This window comes from Diadema setosum, chromosome 7 (genome assembly GCF_964275005.1).
Source record: "Diadema setosum chromosome 7, eeDiaSeto1, whole genome shotgun sequence".
Classification (NCBI taxonomy): domain Eukaryota; kingdom Metazoa; phylum Echinodermata; class Echinoidea; order Diadematoida; family Diadematidae; genus Diadema; species Diadema setosum.
The window spans coordinates 22,016,194-22,041,765 of NC_092691.1; the positions used below are offsets into that span (position 1 = coordinate 22,016,194).

The following is a 25,572-nucleotide window of genomic DNA, read 5'->3' on the forward strand; positions in this document are numbered from 1 at the left end:
GAAATTATTGTTACATACATATTACTTTGAAATTTGTCAGAGTCCATTGCACAAGTTTACCACATAAGATTACCCCCATTAAATATTTCCCCTGTTCCTCTTTTCTGTGATTTGGTAAAGATGATAGAAGTATAGTTGAATTAGGCACATGATGTGATTTTAATGCTTTTCTCTGTTCAACTTAGGCGACACCAATTTACCAGGTAAGTTAGACATCTTGCGCATCGATCTCTCACCATCTGAGCAATACAAGTCAATGGTTCTGGCTGGTCAGAGGCCAGAGGTCATTCTTGAAATCTGTTCACGTGCAGTAGCCTTCTGGACATATCAGGTAATTGTGATATCTTGTGTTAACTTGACTTCCATTACAACTAAAACAAATTTTGGCAAGCATTGATCCTACTGTAATGCAAATGTATGCTTGTAATCATTGGTTAAAATTAGAAAAAGAATTCTGTTCTGGCATTGATTTAATATATAAAACTAGGGAGGGTTCAGAGCAAACAAAGGTTTTACAGCAAGATCCATTGAGGGAGATGTAAGTCATGAGGTGAAGTCAAAAGAAATGTAAACTTTGCAAGAACAATATTGCAACCCATGGATGAGAACATTCTGTATGTTTCCAACAACAAAAGTTATCATGGGTCAAATAGTCAAAGTACTCTCCGAGCCCAGCTTGCCCCTAACTTGAACTGGTAGTTTGTTTGAGCAGCATCACCACCTAATTCTCAGCTTTGCACAAGGGCAGTTTCAGTGTCTATGGGCCACAAGTATAGTAGTAAACATACCCAATTTTGCATGTACCCAATACAAGCTGCTTCCCTAAATCACATTTTTAGTGTATGATGGCAAATCACTGATGTTCAGACCTAGGCATAAGAAACATAAATATACTGATATCATCTGATCAACAATATTTCAAATGGTATTGTGTACACGTCCATGGAAGAAAACTGCTACTCAAACAATGTCAAAAGATAGTTCATGTAACATTGATATGAAAAAATGTAGGCCTTCAGCAAATTTGATATGATACCACTATATTCCCTACACATGGTCAAATTTTCCACAGATTTGGCAACTATCATTGCCAGTTGGATATTATACAAGTGGACACCCCCTGGAGGCCCCCCCCCCCCCCCCCCCCCCATCCCCAAGTTTGCTATGTTCTTCTTTGGTAATAGTTTGCACGAATGCTGGGCAGTAGACCTACTGACTGTGTCTCTTGCTCTTTTTGTTTTATTTTGAAAATACCTTTTTTTTTTTAATGTGTGTTTTGATGTTGATGCATTCTAGTATTCTGATATATTGATGTGCACTTACTTGTGAGTTGACTTGAGTCAATTTCAGTCATTAGACCTATCTGATCTTTCATGAGGTAGATTCACCAGGAGAGGACATATCAAGATTATGTTGCCACCAAAGTCAAGGAAAGAAGTACACAGGTGGAGCAGTACTATGAGCAACTCCTGAGCAGAACACGGGCAGAAGCATCAAGTATCCTTTTCTTTATTAAAGGTCTTTACACATAAAGTGCACAAAGTTTAGCATTCATTAATTGCTGCACTTTTTCATTAGCATTTGGTATTAAAAGTCCCAAAATATGACCTTGTAAGTTACTCAGCCCACTCAGGAATAACAATGCCTCGCTCCAAAGAAATGCACCGTGGTGACTTATGAGGGATTAATGGGATTCAAATTAAACTGTATTCATTGACGGTTAACCAGGCATCTATGGCGATTGGCATCACAAATAACTTGTTAAGATGGGGGAGAGGAGCCCTGTTTATGTTCAGAATGAAGCTATTCTACTACAAATATATATATATATATATATATATATATATATATATATATATATATATATATATATATACATGTATATATTATATATATATATATATATATATATATATATATATATATATATATACATGTATATATTATATATATATATATATATATATATATATATATATATATATATATATATATAGACAGAGAAAGAGAGAGAGATTATATAAAACATTAAAATCATCTCGGCAACAAGGGTGGATAAAGCCATATTGAATTATTTGAGAAAAAAAGCTTGGCGTGCCCTGAAAAAGTCTAACTTGCTAACAAGGCAGCAAACAACCACCCCAAGAAAAACAAAAGTATCAAAACAAAAACAAACATAAAAAGAGAGTATTAAATAATGTATTAAAATGGTTACAGTGGTTAAAAGTGCTCCTCAAATGGTTACAGTAGCCTGTGGGACCCCAGAGTTTTGGTACCAGATATTTAAGAACAAAACTGAAAAGAAATACACTGCAAACTAATTTTCAGAATTCTTTTTCAAGATCCAAGTGCAGTAACATTTTTTTTTTTTCATATGAAAATATCCCACATGGGTGCTGAATTTTTAGCTGTTCAATGACGAAGGGCTGCCAACTCTCATGCATTGAGCGCGAGACTCGCGCATTTTGGTCCTTTCTCACTCTAAAACTTTATTTCATTTGCATGCATTTCTATTGATCTCACTCATTTTGACTCCTAAATTATAGCATTGGCCTATGGGAGTCTCACTCTCAACTAGTTTCCAGTGTTGGCAGCCCTGTGACGGCTTCTGATCATGGTTCCCATGGTAATTTGAGACAGTGGCATTTTATTCCAAACTGACCAATGAGAAAAAAATTCAATATCGTACTCTGAAAGAGCATATTCTGAACTGCAAGAAACCCTGACATATAATTGCCTTGTGAAACATTGGCAATGTACAATGCAAACAAAAATATTTCTTCGATACTATAAAGTGCTTGCAAGCTTCATTGTACGTATTGTACTTTTATCAACCAAAATTACGACTGTAATTAATGCTGATCGTTACTTTCTTGCGGGCACTGCTTTGCATTATGAAGTCTGGTACTCAAACACACATAATATTGATGATTAAAATCCCTCCTACTAATTTTCCTTCAATATCTGGTCTTCAGGTCTTAAAGCACAGGTGACAGGTATGTGTGCACATCTCAGCACCTTTTGTTTGATAGTGATGCTTTCAAAGAGTAGGTAAAATGGCTTTAGCAATACAGAAAGAGTATGGAAAGGATGGGTGTCTCAAATGTAAATAATGGGTCATGATAGCATAAACTGACAATATGATATGGGAGACATATCAAAACATCTTCAGTTATTGTCACTAATGTGACATTTATTTCAATAGGGGTCTTTTTGTGCAGTTATAAAGAAATTTTACACGTAGTGACCCAAAGGTACGTGTCATTTAAAGATTAAACAACAAATTATGAAATGGGAAGGATGTGTGATGGAGGGTCGTTGCCTACACCATTTTACATCCCACAGTGATTTTTTTTTTTCGTCTTAGATTAAATACACGTACATACATTTATACATATATTTCTTCTTTTTTTTTAATTTATTTTTTTTTTTTTAACAAATGATATGAATAACATGTAAGATCAAGCTGTTTCCAGTATCACAAACTCAAAGAGTTTCAGATCAAGCATGGAGTTTAAAATAATTGGGGTTTCTAGATTTGCCAAATGAAGCTGTACAGTACCACTAGGCATACTCTTAAAGTTGACTGCAATGTGAGGTCTAACCAGCACATGGCAACTTTTAACTAGGGAATGTTATAAAGAACTCTCCAACACCTGATGTGATTTTCTGGCAGGATTCTGTAGTCTAAGTAAGAAATATTAAGTCTTCAGAAAACTGGATATGCAGATGTTATGATAAAACTTTATCTTTCTGTTTTCAATTAGCTTTGAAGAAAGAGATCGAGATGAACAAGAAACGCTACCATGACATATCTGAGAAATTGATGGAAAGAAGCCGCCAATATCAGAAATTGCAGGTAAGTTATATAAGTCTTTCATCTGAGATTATTAGTTTTGGTTTACCTGTAAACTAATTCCCCTGTAATTGCATTGTGTCTTTAACTTTACTGTAGATTATGAAAGAGGCATGTGGACTATTCAGCGGTCTGTATCTCTGTCATTTGTGCGTAGTTGATTTTACATAATATGTCCATCCAGATTTTGTGTGTGTGTGTGTGTGTGTGTGTGTGTCTTCTATAGATTCACACCTGTTCAGGGATACACAGGTAATTAAGTTTGTACTGTAATATGACAATACATAGATCCAGGCCAGGAAAAAACAAAAAACTGCCTAATTAACCTGATCTACCCTTAATTTGAGTACAGTGTATTAAAAAAGGATTTAGTGAAACTTGAGCTCTTGTGTCACTTGACCAAGATGCACACTTTGGATTTCCTGCTGATTATTATTGGCAAATAGAGCCATGGCTTTAATGTGGTTTCTTTAATGTCACCATCATCAATTATGAATGAATGAATGAATGAATGAATCATCAATTACTATTGCCTTGCTAAAGTGTGAGTTTAATGTTGATTCATTCACAGTTGCTGTACGATGCAATGAGGAGGTGAGTCACATTGCTGCTTAGTAGGCCCTATGTTTTGTTTTCGTCATTCTCTGTTCATTTAAACATACATTTAAGATTTCATGAAAGCCATATAGATTCTCTTAAAAGGGACAAAATATGTTCCACACTAGTTTGTATCATGATTATTGGCCACTTATATAGTCAAAAGGTAAGAGTAACAAAGCCATTGTTGATCTATACAGTTGTAAAATCGTGTATGGTAGCTTTTTCCACAAAGAATTCTATGCAGAGTAGACTTTTTAAGCATGTGAAGAATGCTAATTTCATCTTGGATTTTTGACCTCTCCATCAACCAAAGTAATGCTGGGTAAAGAACCTGATGAATGCAGATAATTAGGGAGGGAACATATTATCTTATCTAAAATGATATCGAAAACTATTTAATGAACATGAGTCATATTCATGAATACCTGTGTTGAATCAGATCATGTGAAGATGGAAAGTGTTTGCAGCTATCTTCAAAGTTCTTACAGGGGAATTTTGGTCCTATCAACAGTTAGTCCGATTGAAGAACTAGTATCTTCAGAACACAACTGTTAAAATTTGATCACAATTTGATAAGAGTTTAAAAAGGAAGTTATGTAATTGTGAGTTTGATAATTTTTACAAAACACTTCTCTCACAGTCAGATGAGTGGTTGATGATGTCATCCCTGTACAACTAGCCACATAGTTTGTACACAAAATTATGAAATTGTCAGTTTTTTATTCTTATGCATTTATGCCCAAGTCTCAGATTTGATGCACTGTATAAATCTGAAGTCCATTATTCTGAAGTTATTCAACCAGTAATGATATAACGTTTTATAATTTAAAAGCAGAAAACTGAATTTTTGTCATTTTTTTTTTTACTTGATCAGTGGAAATTTGTCAGGAGATGACATCATCAGCACACTCGTATGCATATTCAACTCTTCAAGAACTATTTTGGTAAAAATTGTTAAAAGTTCAGAATTTCATAACTTCCCAAATGTTTATCAGAGTTTGATCAAAATTTCACAGTTGTGCTTATAACATTTTATTCTTTCTTTCCAGAGCAACTTATAACTGGGCCATATTCCCCTTCAACAATCTATGATGATCTTTGTACTTGACATTGATACTGTGAAAGGGAAATTAAGGCACTGTTTTCGAGAGATACATTGTATTAGCTGCTTAGCAAACTTGTCAAATATGCAGTCATAGTGTTTGGTATAGCTTCAGTCAAAGTGTGTTAGCCATGCCTATAATAATAATGCATTGCAGAAAATCCATCACTGTGAGCTGCATGGATGCTCTCTCTGATGGAGACATAGCTGGAGGAGGAATGGGGGACTCGAACTTTGAGTTGCCCTTCTCGACCATTGAAGGTAAGGGCTCGCACACATACAGCATCAGGATTGGCTTGTCATACTTTTTGGAAACTTAAGGGTTAACAGTGATTTTAGTGAAATGAGATCATGATATTGTTCCCGTGAACATAAAAATCACTGTAACTAGGGTCAACTTGGTCAATTCCTCGTATCCTTTCCAGAAAAAAACAGTGAAATTTGAAAGTGAGAGTGGACCTAAACTTTCCTGTTTGTAACAGATTATCAATCAAGGACTGCCTTGCAGTATAATCACTTTGTTTAGGAATTTAGAACTTTGTATGCCCAAGCTTTTGAGTACAAACAAAGTTTAAACTTGAAGTAGATAGTTTTAACAGCTAATGTTACATAATGTGAAAGGGAAATTGAGGCACTGTTTTCGAGAGATACATTGTATTAGCTGCTTAGCAAACTTGTCAGATATGCAGTATCATAGTGTTTGGTATAGCTTCAGTCAAAGTGTGTGAGCCATGCCTATAATAATTATGCATTGCAGAAAATCCATCACTGTGAGCTGGGAATGCTATTTAGCTCACATCATGGCTGTTGCCATGTTAACACTTCAATTTCTGAAAACTAGCTAATGTCTACTTCAAGTTTAAACTTTGTTTGTACTCAAAAGCTTGGGCATACAAAGTTTTAAATTCCTAAACAAAGTGATTATACTGCAAGGCAGTCTTTGCTCGATAATCTGTTACAAACAGGAAAGTTTAGGTCCACTCTCACTTTCAAACTTCACTTTTTTTTTTCTGGAAAGGATACAAGGAATTGACCAAGTTGACCCTATTTACAGCGATTTTTATGTTCACGGGAACAATATCATGATCTCATTTCAATAAAATCACTGTTAACCCTAGCTATTACATTTAGCGTTAAGATGTATTTAGGGTCGATGTGACATTTAGGGTTGAAATATATTACGTTTAGGTTTGTTATTACATTTAGGGTTAAGGTGTATTACGTTTAGGGTTGTTATTACATTTAGCGTTAAGATGTATTACATTTGTGGTCGGTATTACATTTAGGGTCGTTATTACATTTAGGTTTGACACGTATTACATTTAGGGTTGTCTCTGGTTATTACATTTAGGGTTGAAATGTATTACATTTAGGGTTGACTCGATTATTACATTTAGCGTTAAAATGTATTACATTTAGGGTTGTTATTACATTTAGGGTTAAGGTGCATTACATTTAGGGTCGATATTACATTTAGCTTTGATATTACATTTAGGAGTGATACACGTGCAACATCGTCGCATCATCACATTAGATGATTTCTTGTTCCAACAAAATATAAAAGAAAATGGTCTTTTTATATTTCAGTGGCAGTCAAAGACTCTTCTATTTTAATTTCAAATTGTGAAATTCTTTGGAAAAGGTGACTTATAATTGTCACTTTCTTGATGCACTGTACTTTTGTGTGGATGATTTCTTCTCTTAAAACTATTGTCATATGCCTTATTCATCTTAATACATCCTCTAAAAATTATGCTACAGTGTAATTAGCCAATTATCTATTGCTACAGTGATTATAGAGAATGTATTTTTCATGGTAATAACAACATTGTTATTGACAGAGATTTTCTATGACTTTATGATAGACCTGCCCAGTGATAAAATTCATTGCAGGACAAGTCTTAATCTGTATTGCTGTCATTTTTTCCTGTGCATTTTTTTTTTTTTTTTTTGGGGGGGGGGGGGTTGTTTTGTTTTTTTAGTTTGTGTAGTAGATGTGTGTACTTATGTGTCCTTTTTTGTATAAATATTGTGTAGGGCACAGAAGACCATCAGGTGACAGAAAGATTGTACCAACCACCGCTGAACGTAAGAGGAACAATCTTTACAATATTGAAGTAGATTAGGACAAGGATGCCAGTTTTCAGGCAAAAGCCTGATTTCAGGCCCTGTTGCAAATGTTGTAAATTAAACTACATGTACTTCTCAAGTTTTCGAGCAATTCGAATAAAATTTGGTACACATATTGAGCTGAATGTAAAGTTGTGCAAGACACATTTTTTCAGCATAAGCAGAGTCATTGCAATGGCAACAACTCATTTGACCCCACATGAGGTGAAAGGCTTGTAGATTGAACTTCTTAATTCTCTAGTTATTCAATAAGTTCTAGATGTAAAGTTAAAGCTGTGCAAAACACTTGAGAAGCGAAAAGTGCATTGCTGTGGTAGCATATCATGCCCCCATAGTCAGGAAAAAGTGGATGTAATTTTTTCCAGTCTCGAGGCAATTCAGTAAAATTTGGCACACGTGTAATATGTCTGTGTACCAATAACATTGGCCTGCTCCTTATGAACAATAATTGTGTTCAGTTGCTGTTTCAGTGTACCAATACAAAAGTGATAAGCAGGGAGTATTCATTACCTTCAGTGACATTTCTCGTTGTTTTCATTTTTTTTTTTCTAATTCCTTCTGTATCCATGCAGGCGAGTTTGTCTTGAACCCTGCAATGTCAGCTGCAGGAACCCCATCCCATCTTGCCCTGGATCAAGAAGCAGTTCACAACAGGTTTAACCTGCAGATTGGTACACCTACTGAACTCTCACGCAGGTCAGTTGGCCAACGCAGATTGTAACTTAGTTCATTTTCTCAAGGTTATTTCCTGTATATCACAACATTGTGTTTGCAGCAGCCTACTGCAGAGTTACTGCAATTTCATTTTTGAAATGTATTTAACCATAGTGGGTACGTTACACGTTGACAAAATAAACAAAAGACCTATTTGAAATGGGTAATGAGAAATGACAAGCCATATCTTGTTACTGTGGAATATCGTATCTGTAAATGTTTTAATATGTAGCGGAAAAAGTTGCCTTGCGTGAATGCCAACAAATATTTTGACTGATTCATGTTCTAATGATTAAACAGGGTAAAAAAATTGATTGTATTTGAATGGCCATTGCTTTGGCTCTCTAAGTTATTTCAAAATGACTTCCCATTTTCCTGTAGTCCCTCATATCAATGAAGGAGTGATGGATCAGCATAGGGTGCATGTTGAAGATATGACAAGCACACCTGGGGAATCTTGATAAAATAGTGTCAGGCCCTTTGTGTAGTAATCTTTCAATAACCTGTAACTGCAGTAAAACACAAATTTGTACGTAATACAGAAAATTTATGTGTTACTACACAACATCATATTCTTTGCTGGCCTACATTAACAACAATTAAAATTGTTTATGTTATATATATATATATATATATATATATATATATATATATATAGGCCTATATATATAGTCAAGGCGCTAATTCCTGTAAGAGGCTTAATTAAGGAGTTCGTTCAACCCACCCCGCAGAAAAGGTTTGACCAGACAAGGTGGTAGATGGGACCTCTATGAACATCCCCAGGTAGTATGTGGTTCCAAATTGTGGTGTCAGTAGAATTTTACTGGCCACTTTTCATCATGATTTGTTGGAACAAACGTAAAAGAGTCTGCACACGCCAAGACTATTACACGCACCACTAGCACTGCTACAGGCGCCAGTGCCAATGCTGCGTGTAGTAGTCTCAGCGCGCATATACTTTTTCTTCGATAAACAAGGGTTTTGCCTGCAAACTAACTTTTCACGCCAAGCTGGGTTCGGTGTATTGTAGTTTCTAGCCGTTTTTATTTCGTCTTTATTTCAAGAGTTCAAGCAAGCCGAGTGAGAGCGCATACCCGGTGATTGTGACGACCGAATCGCAATCACTGGGTGTGTGCTCTCATTCCACTTAGTGCAATATATACAGCGGGCTTCTGCATAATACACAAGCTGCAACTCAGAGAAATAAAGACGAAAAAACGGCTGGAAATTAAGACTAGGGTCGGTAAACGCTTGTCGCTATTTGGGGCACTGAAAACGACAAACTCACACAGTTTTTACATTTATTTCATGAAGAATTCATCAAAACTGCATAAAACTTTATATGTACATGTTGCTAGAGATGTCATCCATACAGTGGGATTCATTGTAAGTTATAATATTGTGCATGGTTACCATGGTAACCGGATGCCTAAAGGTGACTGGTAACCCCCAAATGCCTCCTGCTGCTGCAAACATTGTTTTTTTTTTTTTATCTTATAGATGCAATAAAAAAAACACAATTTTTTTTATTGATTTTCGTTAAAAAAGTTTTCCCTGTTGCCATGGCAACAAGTATTATCCAATCAGAATTTAGTTGTCAGTAACTCAAAAACTAAAGCCCATAATTTCAAAAAGCTCAATAAGCATGTCCTTCTGCATAAAGTGTACGACATCAGGTATATGTGAAGAATATTTTGAAGCATTCTCAAGTTACAGCAAAATTTGTAAGCAAAGGCATAATAAACAGCCATTGAAAGAAAGATATCATTTTCAAATAGTAAAATGCATGAAAAAGTAGCATCTGTCGTACTTTCAACACAAATTTGACTTCAAAGCATAGGCAAATGTATATAGTTTTTAATAATGTATGGACACAAATTTCCCTTAAAAATAAGATGAATACAGAAAGCAAAGCCAATATTCTATAGTAGCTCTTTCGAGTATTTACAGAGCGATGGTTATTCAAAACAATCCTGGAAAAGAGCAGAGGAAAGCAATTGATTGTTTATGTTCTTAAAGGAAGTTTATTCAAGAATACCGATAAATTCCTTTCTAAAGAAGGAATATACACGTGCGATGGATTAGCCATCAAAGAATTAAGCGTACCTTTGTGTTCGTTAGCTATTATAAAAAAAAAATAAATAAATAAAAAAATATATATATATAGAGTGAAATGAAATATCATGATATGTGAATTTTATTCAAAGCGTGCAGTAATGAATTAATGCTGAGGAGAGAATGAGGGAAAAATCTTGGGCGTCTTTTCCCTTTTTATCCAGACTAATTTTACAGTGTAGAGCTCATCTACAATGAATGATGTGCACGAAAGGCAAAAGAAACAAACCTGTCTAAATTCCAGATATTTTTGGGAGTTACCAATCAGCTGTAGGCATCCGGTTACCATGGTAACCATGCACAATTTCATACCTTACAATGTATCCCATTGTATTGCTGACATCTCTAGCAACATGCACATATATAGTTTTAAGGCGTTTCGATGAATCCTTCATGAAATAAATGCAAAAACTGTGATAATTTTGTCATTTTCAGTGCCCCAATAGCAACAAGCGTTACCGACCCTAGTCTTAATTTCTAGCTGTTTTTATTTCGCCTTTATTTCTCTGAGTTACAGCCTGTCTATTGTGCAGAAGCCCGCTGTATTGCGCTAAGCCGAGTGAGGGTGCGTGCTCAATGATTGCCACAAAAATCGGTTCGGGCGTCACAATCGCTGGGTATGCACTCTCACTTGGCTTGCTTCAACTTGGAGAAATAAAGACGAAATAAAAACGTCTGGAAACTACACTACACCGACCCCAGCTTAGCGTGAAAAGTTAGTTTGCAGGCAAAAACCGATGTTTGTCGCGGAAAAAGTCTTTGTACGCTAAGACTATAACAGGCACCACTGGCATTGGCGCCTGTAGCAGTGCTAGTGGTACGTGTATTAGTCTTACTGTGCGCAGACGCTTCCTCAAAGAATATGGTCATGTCGCAACTAAAATGGCCTGTAAAATTTCATTGATACCACAATTTGATATCACATACTGCCTAGGGGTGTTCCAGAGGGTTCAACCGACCACCCCATGCAGTCAAACCTTTTCTGCGGGGTGGGTTGAACGAAGTCAGTTTTTCTGGGTCGCTGCGCCTGGACTAATACGCCAAAAATACATATATCTTATACATGTACATGTATAAACAGTGGACTCCCATGTAATGAAGTCCTCGGGACCAACAATTTTCTTTCGTTATATCCAAATTTCATTACATCCCAACAAATAAAGAACAAAGAGTGGATAATTTTGTGGCCTGAATGTATATAAAAAAAGAAGGTAATTCAATCTAGAGAGCTACTGTTTAATAATTGTCAACTATAGAGAGCCCAATGTTAGTTGGGAGGAAAGGATAACTCTTCCTTCTTTCCATTGGTACCTATAATTGGAATGATAAATATTATGCATCACTGAGCACATTAACTTCAGAGACAATAATAGGTTGCACTTTTTTCAAGTGTGCATGAGCATTATCATGAAGGAAGATTAAATGTCTTACTGAAATGGACAAGATCTGTCTATGAAAATGGTCAAATAAACAGGCCAGCCAGCATGACTACAGGTTTATGTTTCATCTTGCCCTTTACGGTCCATAAACTTCAACATGGCTACCTGTCTGATGACTGTGACAAAGACCACCCTACAGTCCATTTTTCTCTGTTCCAGCACAACACCCAAGGGTGCAACACACAGTTTGCACTGACAGACCATGCCTTGAATATAAACAGAGGAAAGTGAATTGTGTGGGTTGTCCTTTGTGGTAGGGAACAGGTTATCCATCAGGTGGCCATGTTGAAGGTTATGGACCAGAACAGTTAAGAAACCCTAAACGTAAACCTGCAGTCTTGCCCGTTTATTTGACTACTTTCATTGACAGATTTCATCCTCTTCACTGGAAAAAGTACAACCTGTCATTGTCTTTGAAGTTAATGTGCTCAGTTATGCATGACATTTATTAGCACAATTAGGTACCAACGGAAGGAAGAGTTTTTTTTTTTTTTTTTTTTTTTTTACCCTTTCCCCACAACCAACATTGAGCACTCCATAATTAACAATCATGAAACAGTAGCCCTCTACAGTTGGATCACTTTTTCTTTTTGACACACTGTATATTTGGAGCGTCTGTCCATTATACCATAGCTCATTTTGAATGCATTTGAAGTTGAGGATATACAGTTGTAATATTGTTTACTTTTTTCTAAGTGTTCACATGATGTGTGGTTTTAGTACTGTTGTACAACATGCCCACCACACTTACATGATTTGATAAGATTCTGACTTGTATCAACCTGTTGTTCGTGCCTACTGTATTCATTCTACATTTCATTGATTGAAATGGGTAGTTTTCTTCCAGAATTGAGATGGAGTGAAACAATTTGGTGATGAAAAATGACTTAATTTTGAGCACCAATTACCACTAAGATAGATTTGTTTGTGGAAATTAATACATAGGCACTGATTCAAACAATAAATTGATACCTCAAATGAAAAAAAAAAATGAGATTATGACCGTTTTACCTCATCTTATCAGTATACACTGTATATTGGCTGAAGAAAAGTATTATAAATTTGTTGTAATATGCAACTTGTATACCATTCTCATAAATAGTTTTGTTATCCATATCAAAATTAGCTAGGAAGTAATGAGGAATTTTCACTTTGCAGGTTGTTTGCCATTTTGTTAATATATTGTACATGTATACCTCTATTTCGGAGATTCTGCCAATTAAACCCAATATTTAATCAATGTACATTGTGCTTTAATTTGTTCTATCATCCTAGGTGTCTATTTGTCTCATCAGAAATTAGCAAAGAATATCTACCTCTCATCACAAAATATTAATCACAACAAAGCATACATTGTTTTTGTTTTTTATGGGGGTGGGACCCCAAAATTTTAATACAAGGTAGTCATTGATGAAATTCTTGTCAATCAGTTGCAAAGTAGTAATTGATATTCCATGACTTAGTGTGGTCCAAATAGAGGGGATTCATAATCACTAGGTTCATATGTAGTGCACTGTCATGCCACACAATTAAAATGCACCCATTACCATCAATCTGAGTTATGAAAACAATGTGTGACAGGATAGTTATTGGACCTGTACTACGCATCCTGATACGAGATACTCATCAGTAGGGTGCTCCATAAGTATACACATGCAAGACTATTTGTGGTTATTATACAGTATAAGGCAATGCTGTCGGTGAGGAGTTGTTTTCTTAGCATACATTTTAGTGTCAAATGTAGAAGCAACATCATCCACAAACCACAAAACTGCATACTTCCACTTTTCTAAGTGGGTTTTTATGACACTCTTACTTATCCCCGGTCATATTTCTTGATTGAAAAAGAAAAAAAGACAAGACCAGACCATCAATGATGGAGATACATGTATACCTAACTGAATATTAAAAGTACCCCCTTAATTTAATGTGAACTGCTACAAACACACATTTCCCATGGGCACCTGCCTGATTATACTCGGGACTTGTCCTCAATGGGTTAAGATGTGTGGCGAAGAGTTGCAACACAGGGGACAAATGAAATCCAATGAGCTAAAAACACATGATGGCCTACTCTTTGGACCAGCACAATTAAAGTTTTTACACTGAGTGTGCAGTTTCCTTTCAGAATGATGCTAATGAACATCCAGTCTATTATCCAACTTATGTACACAAATTCTTGCATTTACTCATTCATAAAAAATAAATACAGTGTACATCATCTCAAGCATGGAAATGATACATACTCTTGAAAACTAAGTGGAAACAGCAAAATATCTGAAAGTCTATTAATGCTTGCATGCTTTAGCATTCTACTTTAAGAGGATATAAAGCAACTTTCCTTACATCTTCTGCTCTCACATTAGCTGGTGATATGCAGTTATAAACGGAAATTACAAAAATTGTTCCAATTGAGGTCAACGACTGAGGAAATGTGTACCTGGATCACTTTAAAGAACCATTTTCAGTATGGGAGGTACATCACAACAAACTGAAATGCTTTCACCAAACTGGTTCCCGTATTTGGTTTGATACCAATTCATTTTACAATTTCTTCTAAAACAAAGAGGACTTTTGTCTTCACATACACTTTACATTCCTAATAAAAGAAAACTGGAAGGAAAATAAATCAAATAAAAGTGCCTGTAACTTTTAAAATTCTAATTACAGGCAAAAGCTGCACATATTTTCCAAAATACAAGCACAATGTACAAAGCACTTCCCCTGAGAGATTCATTCTTGGGGAGGGGTAACTCTGATAGCGTTGGGGTACTACTTATTGTTCATCAAGTTCTTCAATTCATCATCAGTAGTCTCATCGGCCTTCTGGATCAGATTTTTGTCTCCCCGAGTCTGGCCCCAGTTGTCTGGCTTGGACATAGATGGACAATATGGCCGGCCACTGGCAGGCTTCAGGTTCTCCCAGTAACTGCGTTTAGCTCTGTAAAGTGGAGGAATGGGCAACATGTCATTGGATCCTGTATATTAAGGCTCCCTCTCCTTAAGTTGTGCACTGCAAAGAATTACTGTGCAGGGACAACACTGCTCCCTGCAATAGCATGCTGTACAGGCGACTTCCATTATAACCAAGTCTCTCTGCGACCAGCATTTTTCTTTTGTTATAATGAAACACCATTATAGGCAAATGATATATAAAATTATATAGACATTACTTTGGAACCCAAATTTTCATCTTGTAATTTAACAGTTTTGTTCTGTGTTAGTTATAATGGGAGCGCACATAGTATCAACAGATACAGGCCACTCCCATCATAACAAAGTCCTCAGGACCAACAGTTTTCTTTTGTTATATCAAAAATTTGTTACAGTGGACTCCTGTTATAACATAGTCCTCGGGACCAGCAGTTTTCATTCGTTATATTGCAATTTCATTATAACCGAACAAATAAACAATAAAAATACATAGAGTGGATAATGTTGCTGCCTGAATTTTTACTTCATTGTAACCGGAATTTTGTTAAAACCATGTTCTTTATAACGGGAGTGCACTGTATAGCCAAACAGTAAAGTACATAAAGATAATTATGTAAATGACAATTTTTGAGCTTAATTTTTACTTCGTTGTAATGAGAATAATGCTACAGTGCACTCCCGTTATAACAAACATGGTTATAACAAAATTCGGGAAACAGCAAAATAAAAATTCAGGCCGAAACATCATCCACTCTCTGGCTTTTATTGTTTACTTGTTTGGTTATACAGTGAAACCCCGTTATAACGAGTTCGGTTACAAAGAGGAACTGCTTATAACGAGGTGATCGCGTCGGTCCCGTTTTCCTTTGCGTGTAAACCTATGGCAGAACGAATCGGTTATGACGAGTTCGGTTATAACGAGGACAATTTTGGTGCATCATTATAAAGAAAAACATAAGCAATTTGATCGGATATAACGAGATTCCATTTCTTGACTAAATTGCCGCTTTCAAACACGCGACAAACGAAACACTGAAAACCGAATTCACGATATCCACGTCTTTTTTCCGTTTTGCAGAGAACCGTTCCTTCCATGTTCTCTTCTAAATCACGCAATAAGACACAGGAATGCCTTCCGATGTTCCTACTAAATCATTAAACATAATCATTCGATTTGCTTTTTCGCGAGATACGCGTGCGTGATATTAGGGCAGACCACATGCCAACGAGAAAAAAAAAAAAAAAGATAACGCATTCAAAAACTTTTCATGTAGCGACACTTGTGGCCAAAAATGGACAATTGGAATGGGTGTGCAACTCATCATTATATCCTTTCCATTTTTCCGACTTCCAGTTCTTTTGCTGCCTTAAAATAGCAAATATGAGTGTGGATGATTAAAGCCGAAATGATTAATGAAATCATCGCGATCCCGCTGCGTGACAGTAGCGTGAAAATAGTTGAATAATGCATGTTAACCTACTTAATCGGTGTTCAGAAAAAGAAACAAATGCATTTATTAATTTGCATAAATCTGGATTAGTTCATTATCATTTAACAAATAATAATTTAAATATGAGTGTGTATGATTAAAGCCGAAATAATGAAATCATCGCGATCTCGTCAGGTGACAGTAGCGTAAAGATAGTTATATAACGCATATTAACCTACTTATTTAACAGTTCAACGCATTTAACAGTTCAAGGATGTACAAAACGCGAAGAGATATTCGAAAGAAAATAAAGAATGCATTTTAATTCCTTCGGACGCAAAGATCATACATTGTATAAAATTACAGCTGAAATGATTCATGAAATTATCGAATTCCCGCTAGGCTCCAACAGCGTAAAATACGCATGTATGTTACTCTGAAATTATCGCGATCTCGCCAGGGGACAGTAGCATAAAAATAGTTGAACAACGCATGTTAACCTAAATTAGAAAAAGAAGCAAACGCATTTATTAGTTTGAATCGATCTGGGTTTGTTCATTATCACAATTTTAGCACTGTATTTCACAATGAAGATTTTTCTTTCTTTCAGAATGGTCTATGAGGTACAGATGTGCGTAAAAAGGATCACAACGTAACCTTCCACGTTCAATCTTGTCGCATATTTTTCAAGAACGGATGTACAAAACGCGAAGAGATTTTCGGAAGAAAATCAAAAACGCATTCTTAATCCCTTCGAGCCCAATGATCATATATTGTACAAGATTACAACCGAAATGATTCATGAAATCATCGCATATCCGCTGGGCACCAACAGCGTAAAAATACCTCGCAAGTTACAGTAAACAACGCCTGTATTTTACTCTATTTGCGCTGGCGTTAGGAAAAATTAACAAACAAGAATTACAATAAAGAATTAACTCATTTCAACCCCTATGTCTAATTCACAAATAATTTCCCTTTATTATCTCAATAATAATGATCCATAATAGTGTAATAACAACGCAAAGGATGTTCTTGAGTTTCATTGATGGGTATATTCCGATGTAGTGCTTATGTTTTTCTTTGTTTTTTGATGCGTATGGTTATAACGAGGTACCGGTTATAACGAGGTAATATCGCCGGTCCCACGGACCTCGTTATAACAGGGTTTCACTGTAACGAAATTTTGATATGACGAAAGAAAGATGATGGTCTTGTGGACGTCATTTTAAGGGAAGTCATCTACATCTTACAAATGGTGATAACAACCTAGTCTCTGCACAGATAGACTGATATTCCTTTAGTCACCCCTCTAGTAAATACTGTTACACTCAAGGACACCACCTATTTTTTGGATCAACTCGCACTGTAAGTGTGCTTGTCAAACATTTGTTATCACTGTAATGCACTGATAGAAACAGAGATGACAACCACAGTGAACTTAGACATGAATCTTACTCCGCATTAAACTCACCGAGCCCTGACCCATGGCTTTGTGTGCATGCGCAGACCATCTCCCCAGAGAGCATGTTTCTCAGATCCAGCTGGAAGGAAGCCACGCTCCTTGCTCAGCTCCTCGCAGACGGCACGGATGTGGTAGGCTTCAAAGCCGCAGCAGCCCCCAATGTAGCGGACACCCAGGTCATACGCCTCCCGAGCATAACGATGGCACTCCCATCGTGTCATAATTCGCGGCTCTAGACCTTTTTTTTTTTTTTTTTGGGGGGGGGGGGTAGAGATATAATGTAGGACATGACACTTTTCATTAATACATTTTCATAAAAACAACTATGGGGTGCTACTTATGCTTATGTAATTGGAACCTATATATGCTTCATTTATCAACACTGGTCCAGACAGCACACAAATAAAAGTGGACCTAGTGCAGAATGTAATGTTGCATAAAATATATATACTTGCAGCAACCACAGCATCTGGAAATCTGTACCCCCCAGTTTTGTATTGCATTTGCTTATTTGATATTACAAAATGCAAGCTTCATGAAGGGCACAGGTGTAGGTTGATGGAAAATGACTCTGAATGACAAAAGTTTTGTGAAAATAAACTTAGTAAAATTACACATTTTTTCATTCAACATTTACATCAAAAGCATACACAACACTTTACATCAAGCACAGTAAACCTTTATGCACCATGAAGTGTTTGATGTCTGAATCGGGATCTATTTAAAGGAGAAGTCCGGACAATTTCGATTAAATTTCACCACAATCTACATAAATCGAAGACCAAAATGACTAAGTTTCATTAAAAAATACCCTCCCAACTCGTCATAATTTATTTTTTCGCGTCACTAATTTTGAATCGTAATTGTTCAATTTCTGTACGCCGGCTAGAAAGATCACGTGACGGCATGACGTATTAGCCGCACATTGCTCTGTGTTTGGAGCATCAGTTGGCTCGGGGAGCCCTGCATGAGCAACGGCGATACGGGTCGAGCAAGCGGTAGCGTACTGTGTGGTTCCAGCCAGCGCCATGCAGCGGATCCGCGGATGCACACGGCATGATCAACATGTGTATGTTACTGCTTCACTTCGCACGCGAAAATGCCAATGTGTCAAGCGTTTGGCCAGAAGAAGAGTTTCTTTGCCATTCCGAAACCAGAAAATGAGCGGGAAAGGTGCGCCAGATGGCTCTCCAATATTAGAATTGACAACTTTGACGTCAAAACTTACAAATACTACTCGATTCAGCCTCGTCATACTCCCCACCGGCGGCGGCACTGGCGCTTACGTTTCTTCCGCAGTTCAAAGTTATACGGTCGTAATTTACCACCATCAGACATACTCAACAGGCTCAGACAACAAGAGAGGCAATAATTCTGAAATTGACAGACTGAACTCAGATTGTTCACACTCGGAAGTAAAAAAAAAAAAAAAAACGATCGCGGATTGTGATAGCATTTGGCAGCAGCAGACGTACTTCTGTAAATGTATGCCTGATCACTGTGATGGCAACAATACAGTAGCCAATGAATGTACATGTAAATGATGGGATGGACAGAAATAAGTGCGGCAATATTACAATACATATAATATTTCAATAAAATGAAAATGTCATAAAATTGCGACTATTTTATATTAATCTTTGATGGATTTTGAATATATATATCGAAGATGATTTGAATAAAGGAATACAGCGCTTGGCAACATGACTCCTAAACGGTGTACGGACTCCTGTGGTAGGCATGCATGTCCCTTGGCAGGCATGCAGATACTGCGCCGCAGTCAGCAGTGCAATGGGAGATCGATGCGTGGCTGGGCTGCGCTCGCGGTGCTCTCAGCTGAGGAAACTGAGCCTGATACGTCACGCGCAATGCATCCTGGGACAGATAGTACGAAGGGCTGCTCGCGACGGATTCGAACACAAAGAATTACCTTATTTTTTCAAAAAATCATAGTAAATGTATCTGATGGTCTTTTCTCATCGGGAAAAGGGTAATAGGTTCATGAAATATTGTTCTTTACACGGGAAACGGCTGTTCGGACTTCCCCTTTAATCTTGACAGTAATTTTGAAGATGTGAGAGACTTTGTTTTCATTTTTGTGTAGCTTTCGCATTTGCCATCAGTGCAATGAAAGTGCATGGCTCACTTACCAAATGGAAACTCTGGCAGGTCGATGAAGCCCTGCTTGCCACAGTCTGGGGTGGAGAAAGCTAGGGGCTGGAGCATGAGATGACGCTGTATGCCTGCCTTCTCCAAACCCTCCTTCATCTGTGCTATCGCCTTCAGGCAGACAAAGGGGTCGAAGTGGCAGTTGATGCCGACCACATCGGCTCCTACACAAAAATAGACATGTTGTTTTTCAATCAGTGAAAGTACACTTTCTCCAAGATGGTGAACATTCATCAAATTGAAACAAAAGGATGAAAACTTCATAAATATTGTCCTACTGTACAGTGCATCTCCGTTATAATGAACATGGTCATAAAATGACAAAATTCTTGTTCCAACAAAGTGAATGCTCAGGTCTAAAAATTATCATCTATTCTTCTTTTACATACATACTTCACTGTTCAGCTAGAACGAAATGTCAATATAACGAAAGGAAACTGCTGGTCCCGAGGACATTCCTATGCATACAATGGGAGTCGCCTGTATTTCAGATTACAGTGTGCTGCCACCACAGTGAGGCTATAACTTGTGAGAAAGAACCTTGAAACAATGAACCATATTTTTGTTTTGCTTTTACACCTGATCATTTTTAATTGCATGGCTGTTCATAATAAAATGCATTTACTGCAGAATCTCCACTTTGATATAAAACTTGCAAAATGTAGATGAATTTGTCACATCTTTTGTACATCTGCTTTTGGTGTTACAATTCCTGAACAGGTTCTTCTAAGATGGATGCTTCTTCATAAAGAACATTACCTCGGGTATAGATAAGCCCTAATGCTCAAAAGTATTACATCACAACCCAAGAACCCTGAGTGGTTTTTTAGAATTTCTCTTCTTGTCCTTACTTATGAACAAATCTGGCAACACCCTTTAATCATTTAGATAAAGCCAATCTCATGAGGACAGTGCCCAGATGGCACAAATGTTACAGTGGCCCAGAATGAAATGGGCCTTGCACTTTAACATTTTCATACCTAGAGATCAAATTTTGAAAATGCAGTCAATTTCCCAGGAACTCTAACAATCAACCATACTGCAAATAATTCCTTGTGAGAGATTTTTGATATGTAACAAAGTTCAAGGCCCATTCATTCTTAGGCAACTATTGCATTTGTATCATATTTAAAGTGAAAACATATTTTTGGTAAGGGTTTGAGAACCCGTCTGGCACAATTTCATATTTGTTTGTAATATATCGAAAGAGTCTACCAAGAAACTTACCTGGCTGACGCGATTTGCCAAGATGACGAGTTGTTCTGGAATATTTTGAGATCGAAAGTAAAAGTCGGTATATCGACTTTTATTCCAGAAGGATCCAGGTTAACTCGGTCTCAGGGACAACTCAGCCCTATTTCTGACAATTTATACGCAGTTCGTGATCACCATATTCTCTACATAGACGCTTGATAGGTGCACATTAATTTTGCATGCGCGCCAAAGAGGTTCTTTGATGCGCGCGTTGTTTCAACTCGGCCAATAACTGTGACCAGCCAGAACGAGAAGCATTCCCATAGTACAGCACTGTATAATCCAGAGGGACAACTCGGCCCCGCCGTCAAAACGAGGCCGAGTTGTCCCCGAGTCCGAGTTAGTCTGACCCTGATCGGGGAAGTTCTGAGATGCGAACATTTTGGGTTATTATTTCACATTTTCGTCGTTACCCAACGAATATCTTGCCATTACAGCGTTATTCCACACATTTCTTAGGCATACATATACATTTTGGGGCGAAATTTGACAATTTTGCAGGCTTACCAGATCTATGTTTTGGCTTTAAAGCACATCTTCTAGATCCCCACTTCTCAACTGGTGGGCTGTGATGTCAGCCAAACATAAAAAGGATTCATACCTTATCTTTCTGGGCCTTAAAAAAACAAATGTCAGAGCCAAAATAGGCATTGGGTTTTAAAAAGGTTGAGAAGTGAGGTTGCAGATTATGTGCATATTTTTCAGAAGTATTTACCAGGGTTTCCTACCTACCTGCATTGGCCATGCGGACAGCACAATCGGCAGCACTAACATTGTGCATGTCACCCTCGGGTCCGATGCACAGCGAACACACGATTGGTTTACCCGTCTTCTTCAACTCCTCAATGGCCCATTCCGCCTCTTCAACATGTTCGAAGTACTGAAAAGTACATAAATGAGTGGAAAGCATTTAAAGACTACTATGATTAATGCATTCATACAAGATGTGGATAGTTTTGAGCATGAGATGGCATGAATGGCCTTATGATTTCCCCAGCTTTTTGTTATTAAGATACATGACACGCCTTTGTCTTGTGCCAACAATTTCGCATGGTGGAAAAAGCCTTTTACTCATCATAGTTAATATTTCTTGAAGGTTTCCATGGTGGTAGAACATAATGCTACTTGGTACATCTGTAGCACTGCATGTTTGATCATTATCATTATTGTGTCTGGCAAAAGTGCATGTTACTGCTAGAAATTTTGAAGAACTCGCTCTGAACTGCGAAGTTACTCATAAGTGGACTTGTTGATCAATAGTGTAACAACGACTATTCCGAATGGAAATGCTGTTTAGTAATACTGCTCCATGGCACAACAATATGCTCGACCATGCAGCCAATTTATAATTAAACCTTGCCATTATGGTGCCAGCCAGCACCATATTTCCTTCAAGTATTCATTATTATTACCCACATCTGACGTTTGAGCTGTGGTTCTATGAAATTGTATTCCCCTCTTTTACAAATGCCTACAGGACTTGCGCATTAAAAAAGAGGAGAATATAGCATCCGAGCACTTGAGCTCCCGATGATGAAAATTTGCTGTGGGCAAATTCCCATACATTAACATCTGCATCTGCCTTCTGATCAGGCATACGTGTGACTGTGCGTGCATGGCTGTAACACGCACAGCATGCCAGAATTTCGCGACGGAGGGCAAATTTCCATGCATTAACATGTAAAAATAGAGGACGACTGTGCCACTGTGCGAGCTGGCTGTTATGCCTGCCACATACTGTAAAAGTGGAAATATTTTCACTGTGTGGAAATTTGCATGCATTTCGCGCTTCCAGAAACCAGCACCAAAATAAAACGCAAATATTTTTGCACATCGTACCATATGTTCCTTCCGCTAATGCGTGTCCCGATTCTGTGGAACTAAAAACACGCAAAAGTCATCTAACCCAGTCGAGCGCGAAAAATTACTTGCGCGTAAATATCCACTTTTACAGCAGATGAGCTGTGCATGTGTGCATGCATTATAAAGTTGCAGTGGTGTAGAGCTCGAGCTGGCACCGAGTGGAAATCTGTTATTAAAGGAAAGTTGTAAAAGTTTACATTGTAATGATTGTACGTTACTGCTGAAGATGCCTGAAATGGGTAATAATAATAATATGAACTGGCTACTCTTGGGGGATACAACATAAATTGCCCTCACTAGAACTATATACTGCCATATTATATTAATATTACAATGCCTAGTGATCTGTTGGTCACATATTTTATTCACTGTAAGCATACTGTTGTAACACTATATGCACCATATGAAGTAAATGCATCCCACTCCAAGAAGTTACTTTGAACTGAAACAAGAGACCCGGGGGTCTCGCGCTCACCCGAGTATCGCAAGTTCACCTTCCATCATGCATTCTTGCAGACTCTTACCTGAAAACACTGGAAACTTAGACCCCGTTTACAGTGCGGGGCTGGGCCGAGCCGCGGCCGAGCCCAGCCTCAATTGCGGGGCCGAGCCCCTCAATTTTGTCTGTTTACACTGCCGGGCTCGGTGCGCTTTTAATTCAAACCTTTCAATACTTTGTCGTAGTGGCGCTCTGCTTGTAAACAAACGCAATTTGGTATAGTCTGGTTTTCAGACCCTTTGCCAACTGGATTCCGTGGCGACAAAGTCGCCGTTCGGGCAAAGGCCTTTGCTGAAGGAAAAATCCTTTGCAGGACAAAACCACCTTAAGCTATAGTAGCTTTCAACGTTGAGGGGGTTAATATCCTGAATAGCGAAATAGTACGGGCAGAGGGTTCGGAAGCCAGACTAAAATTGGCCGCGCATTTGGCCCAATTTGCGTTTACACTGGGAAAAGGCCGGGCTCGGCCGCGGCCGATACCACCTCCAGAGCAAGGCCAAATGCGCGGCCAATTTTGGCCCCGCATTTGGCCTTTTGCACGTTTACACTGAAACGGGGCTGGGCCGAGCCTCGCACTGTAAACGGGGTCTTATGGTGGGGGTAGTTTTGAGAGCTGGGAGCATGGTGTCCGTTTACATATTCCATCACACTGGTAACAAGAGACCCGGGGGTCATGCGCTCACCTGAGTATCGCATGTTCACCTTCCATGCATTCTTGCAGACTCTTACCTGAGAACATTGGAAACTTATGGTGGGGGTAGCTTTGAGAGTGGGGGCATTGGGTCCATTACATATTCCATCACAATGGTAAAATACCTACCAAGTACACTGTACTTCTTAGAATGTTGGATTATGCAGCTTTGGGAAAAGAGACTTAAAGCCCTATCACTTTTGATTAGAACTAGAGAAAAATATATTGAATACTCATTAATTTAGGAGGTTTGGACCCCCTGGGACCCCCAGGAAAGCATGGTGCCCATTCAAACACTTTGAAATCTTATCCCAATGGGAATGCTACTTGCCAAGTTTGGTGAAAATCCATTATGTTGTTTTCAGCAAGAAGATGAAAATTTAGGCCCGCATTTGGATCCCCCCCATCCCATCCCGCTTCCTTGGGTCCCAAGGGAGGGGGGGGGGGGGGGGAGGGCACCCCTGATTTCCCCATGAACAAACTTGAAACAACAGTCATCAATATACTGACTCATTGTATCAAGTTAGCTCAATCACTTCTGTTTCCAGAGAATATTTGTAAAGATTCCTTACAGGAGGGGGGGGGGGGGGGGGGGGGGGATGAGACCCCTGGGGCCCCCTGGTGGGGTATGGTGCCCATTTGATGGAATTGAGATTCTACCCCCAAAAGATGCTACCTGCCAAGTTTGGTGAAAATTTGTGATAGGGTTTTCAAGAAAAATATGAAAATTTACAATTTTGGTCAAAATTTAGGCCCCCTGGGGCCCTCCAGGTGGGGCATGGTGCTCATTTGATGGGAACGAGATTCTTTCCCCCTAGGGATGCTACCTGCCAATTTTGGGGAAAATTCACAATGGCATTTTCAAGAAAAAGATGAAAATGTACAATTTGGGCCCCATTAGGACCCCTCCCCACCCCCCTCCCCTGGGTCCCAAGGGGGGCACCCCTAATTCCGCCATGAACAAACTTGAAACTACAGTCATGTACTTGGACGGACGCCGGATGAAGAGCGATCGCAATAGCTCACTTGAGCCTTCGGCTCAGGTGAGCTAAAAATACCTGCCAAGTACACTGTACTTTATAGAATGTTGGATTATGCAGTTTTGAAAAAAAAAAAAGACTTAAAGCCCTATCACTTTTGATTCTAGAGAAAAACATTACTGAATATTCATTAATTTAGGAGGTTTGGACCCCTGGGGCCCCCAAGGAAAGCATGGTGCCCATTCAAATACTTTGAGATCTTATCCCCCTAGGAATGCTACTTGCCAAGTTTGGTGAAAATCCATTATGGAACACATTTTCTCGGCAGAAA

General features: G+C 38.1%; 2 protein-coding genes across 3 annotated transcripts in view; one reads left to right on the forward strand and one right to left on the reverse strand.

Annotated features, from left to right (window-relative positions):
* LOC140231003 (E3 ubiquitin-protein ligase CCNB1IP1-like) overlaps positions 1–25,572 on the forward strand; it is a 36,254-nt gene that overhangs the window by 2,043 nt on the left and 8,639 nt on the right. Inside the window, exons 3-10 of one of the 2 annotated variants that reach the window (XM_072311153.1) lie at positions 186–331; positions 1,383–1,497; positions 2,976–2,996; positions 3,768–3,859; positions 4,428–4,450; positions 5,716–5,819; positions 7,596–7,646; positions 8,261–8,384. In XM_072311153.1, coding sequence (XP_072167254.1) covers positions 186–331; positions 1,383–1,497; positions 2,976–2,996; positions 3,768–3,859; positions 4,428–4,450; positions 5,716–5,819; positions 7,596–7,646; positions 8,261–8,384 — 676 coding nt within the window. Of the gene's footprint in view, positions 1–185; positions 332–1,382; positions 1,498–2,975; positions 2,997–3,767; positions 3,860–4,427; positions 4,451–5,715; positions 5,820–7,595; positions 7,647–8,260; positions 9,022–25,572 lie in introns of those variants that run through there. The other variant, XM_072311154.1, reaches the window with a different exon arrangement.
* The window catches only part of LOC140231002 (betaine--homocysteine S-methyltransferase 1-like), a 29,564-nt gene continuing 17,306 nt past the window's right edge, over positions 13,315–25,572 (reverse strand). Inside the window, exons 5-8 of the mRNA XM_072311152.1 lie at positions 21,941–22,088; positions 19,936–20,118; positions 17,795–18,023; positions 13,315–14,897 (exon numbers count right to left, since the gene is read on the reverse strand). Coding sequence (XP_072167253.1) covers positions 14,729–14,897; positions 17,795–18,023; positions 19,936–20,118; positions 21,941–22,088 — 729 coding nt within the window. The 3' untranslated portion in view covers positions 13,315–14,728. The remainder of the gene's footprint in view (positions 14,898–17,794; positions 18,024–19,935; positions 20,119–21,940; positions 22,089–25,572) is intronic.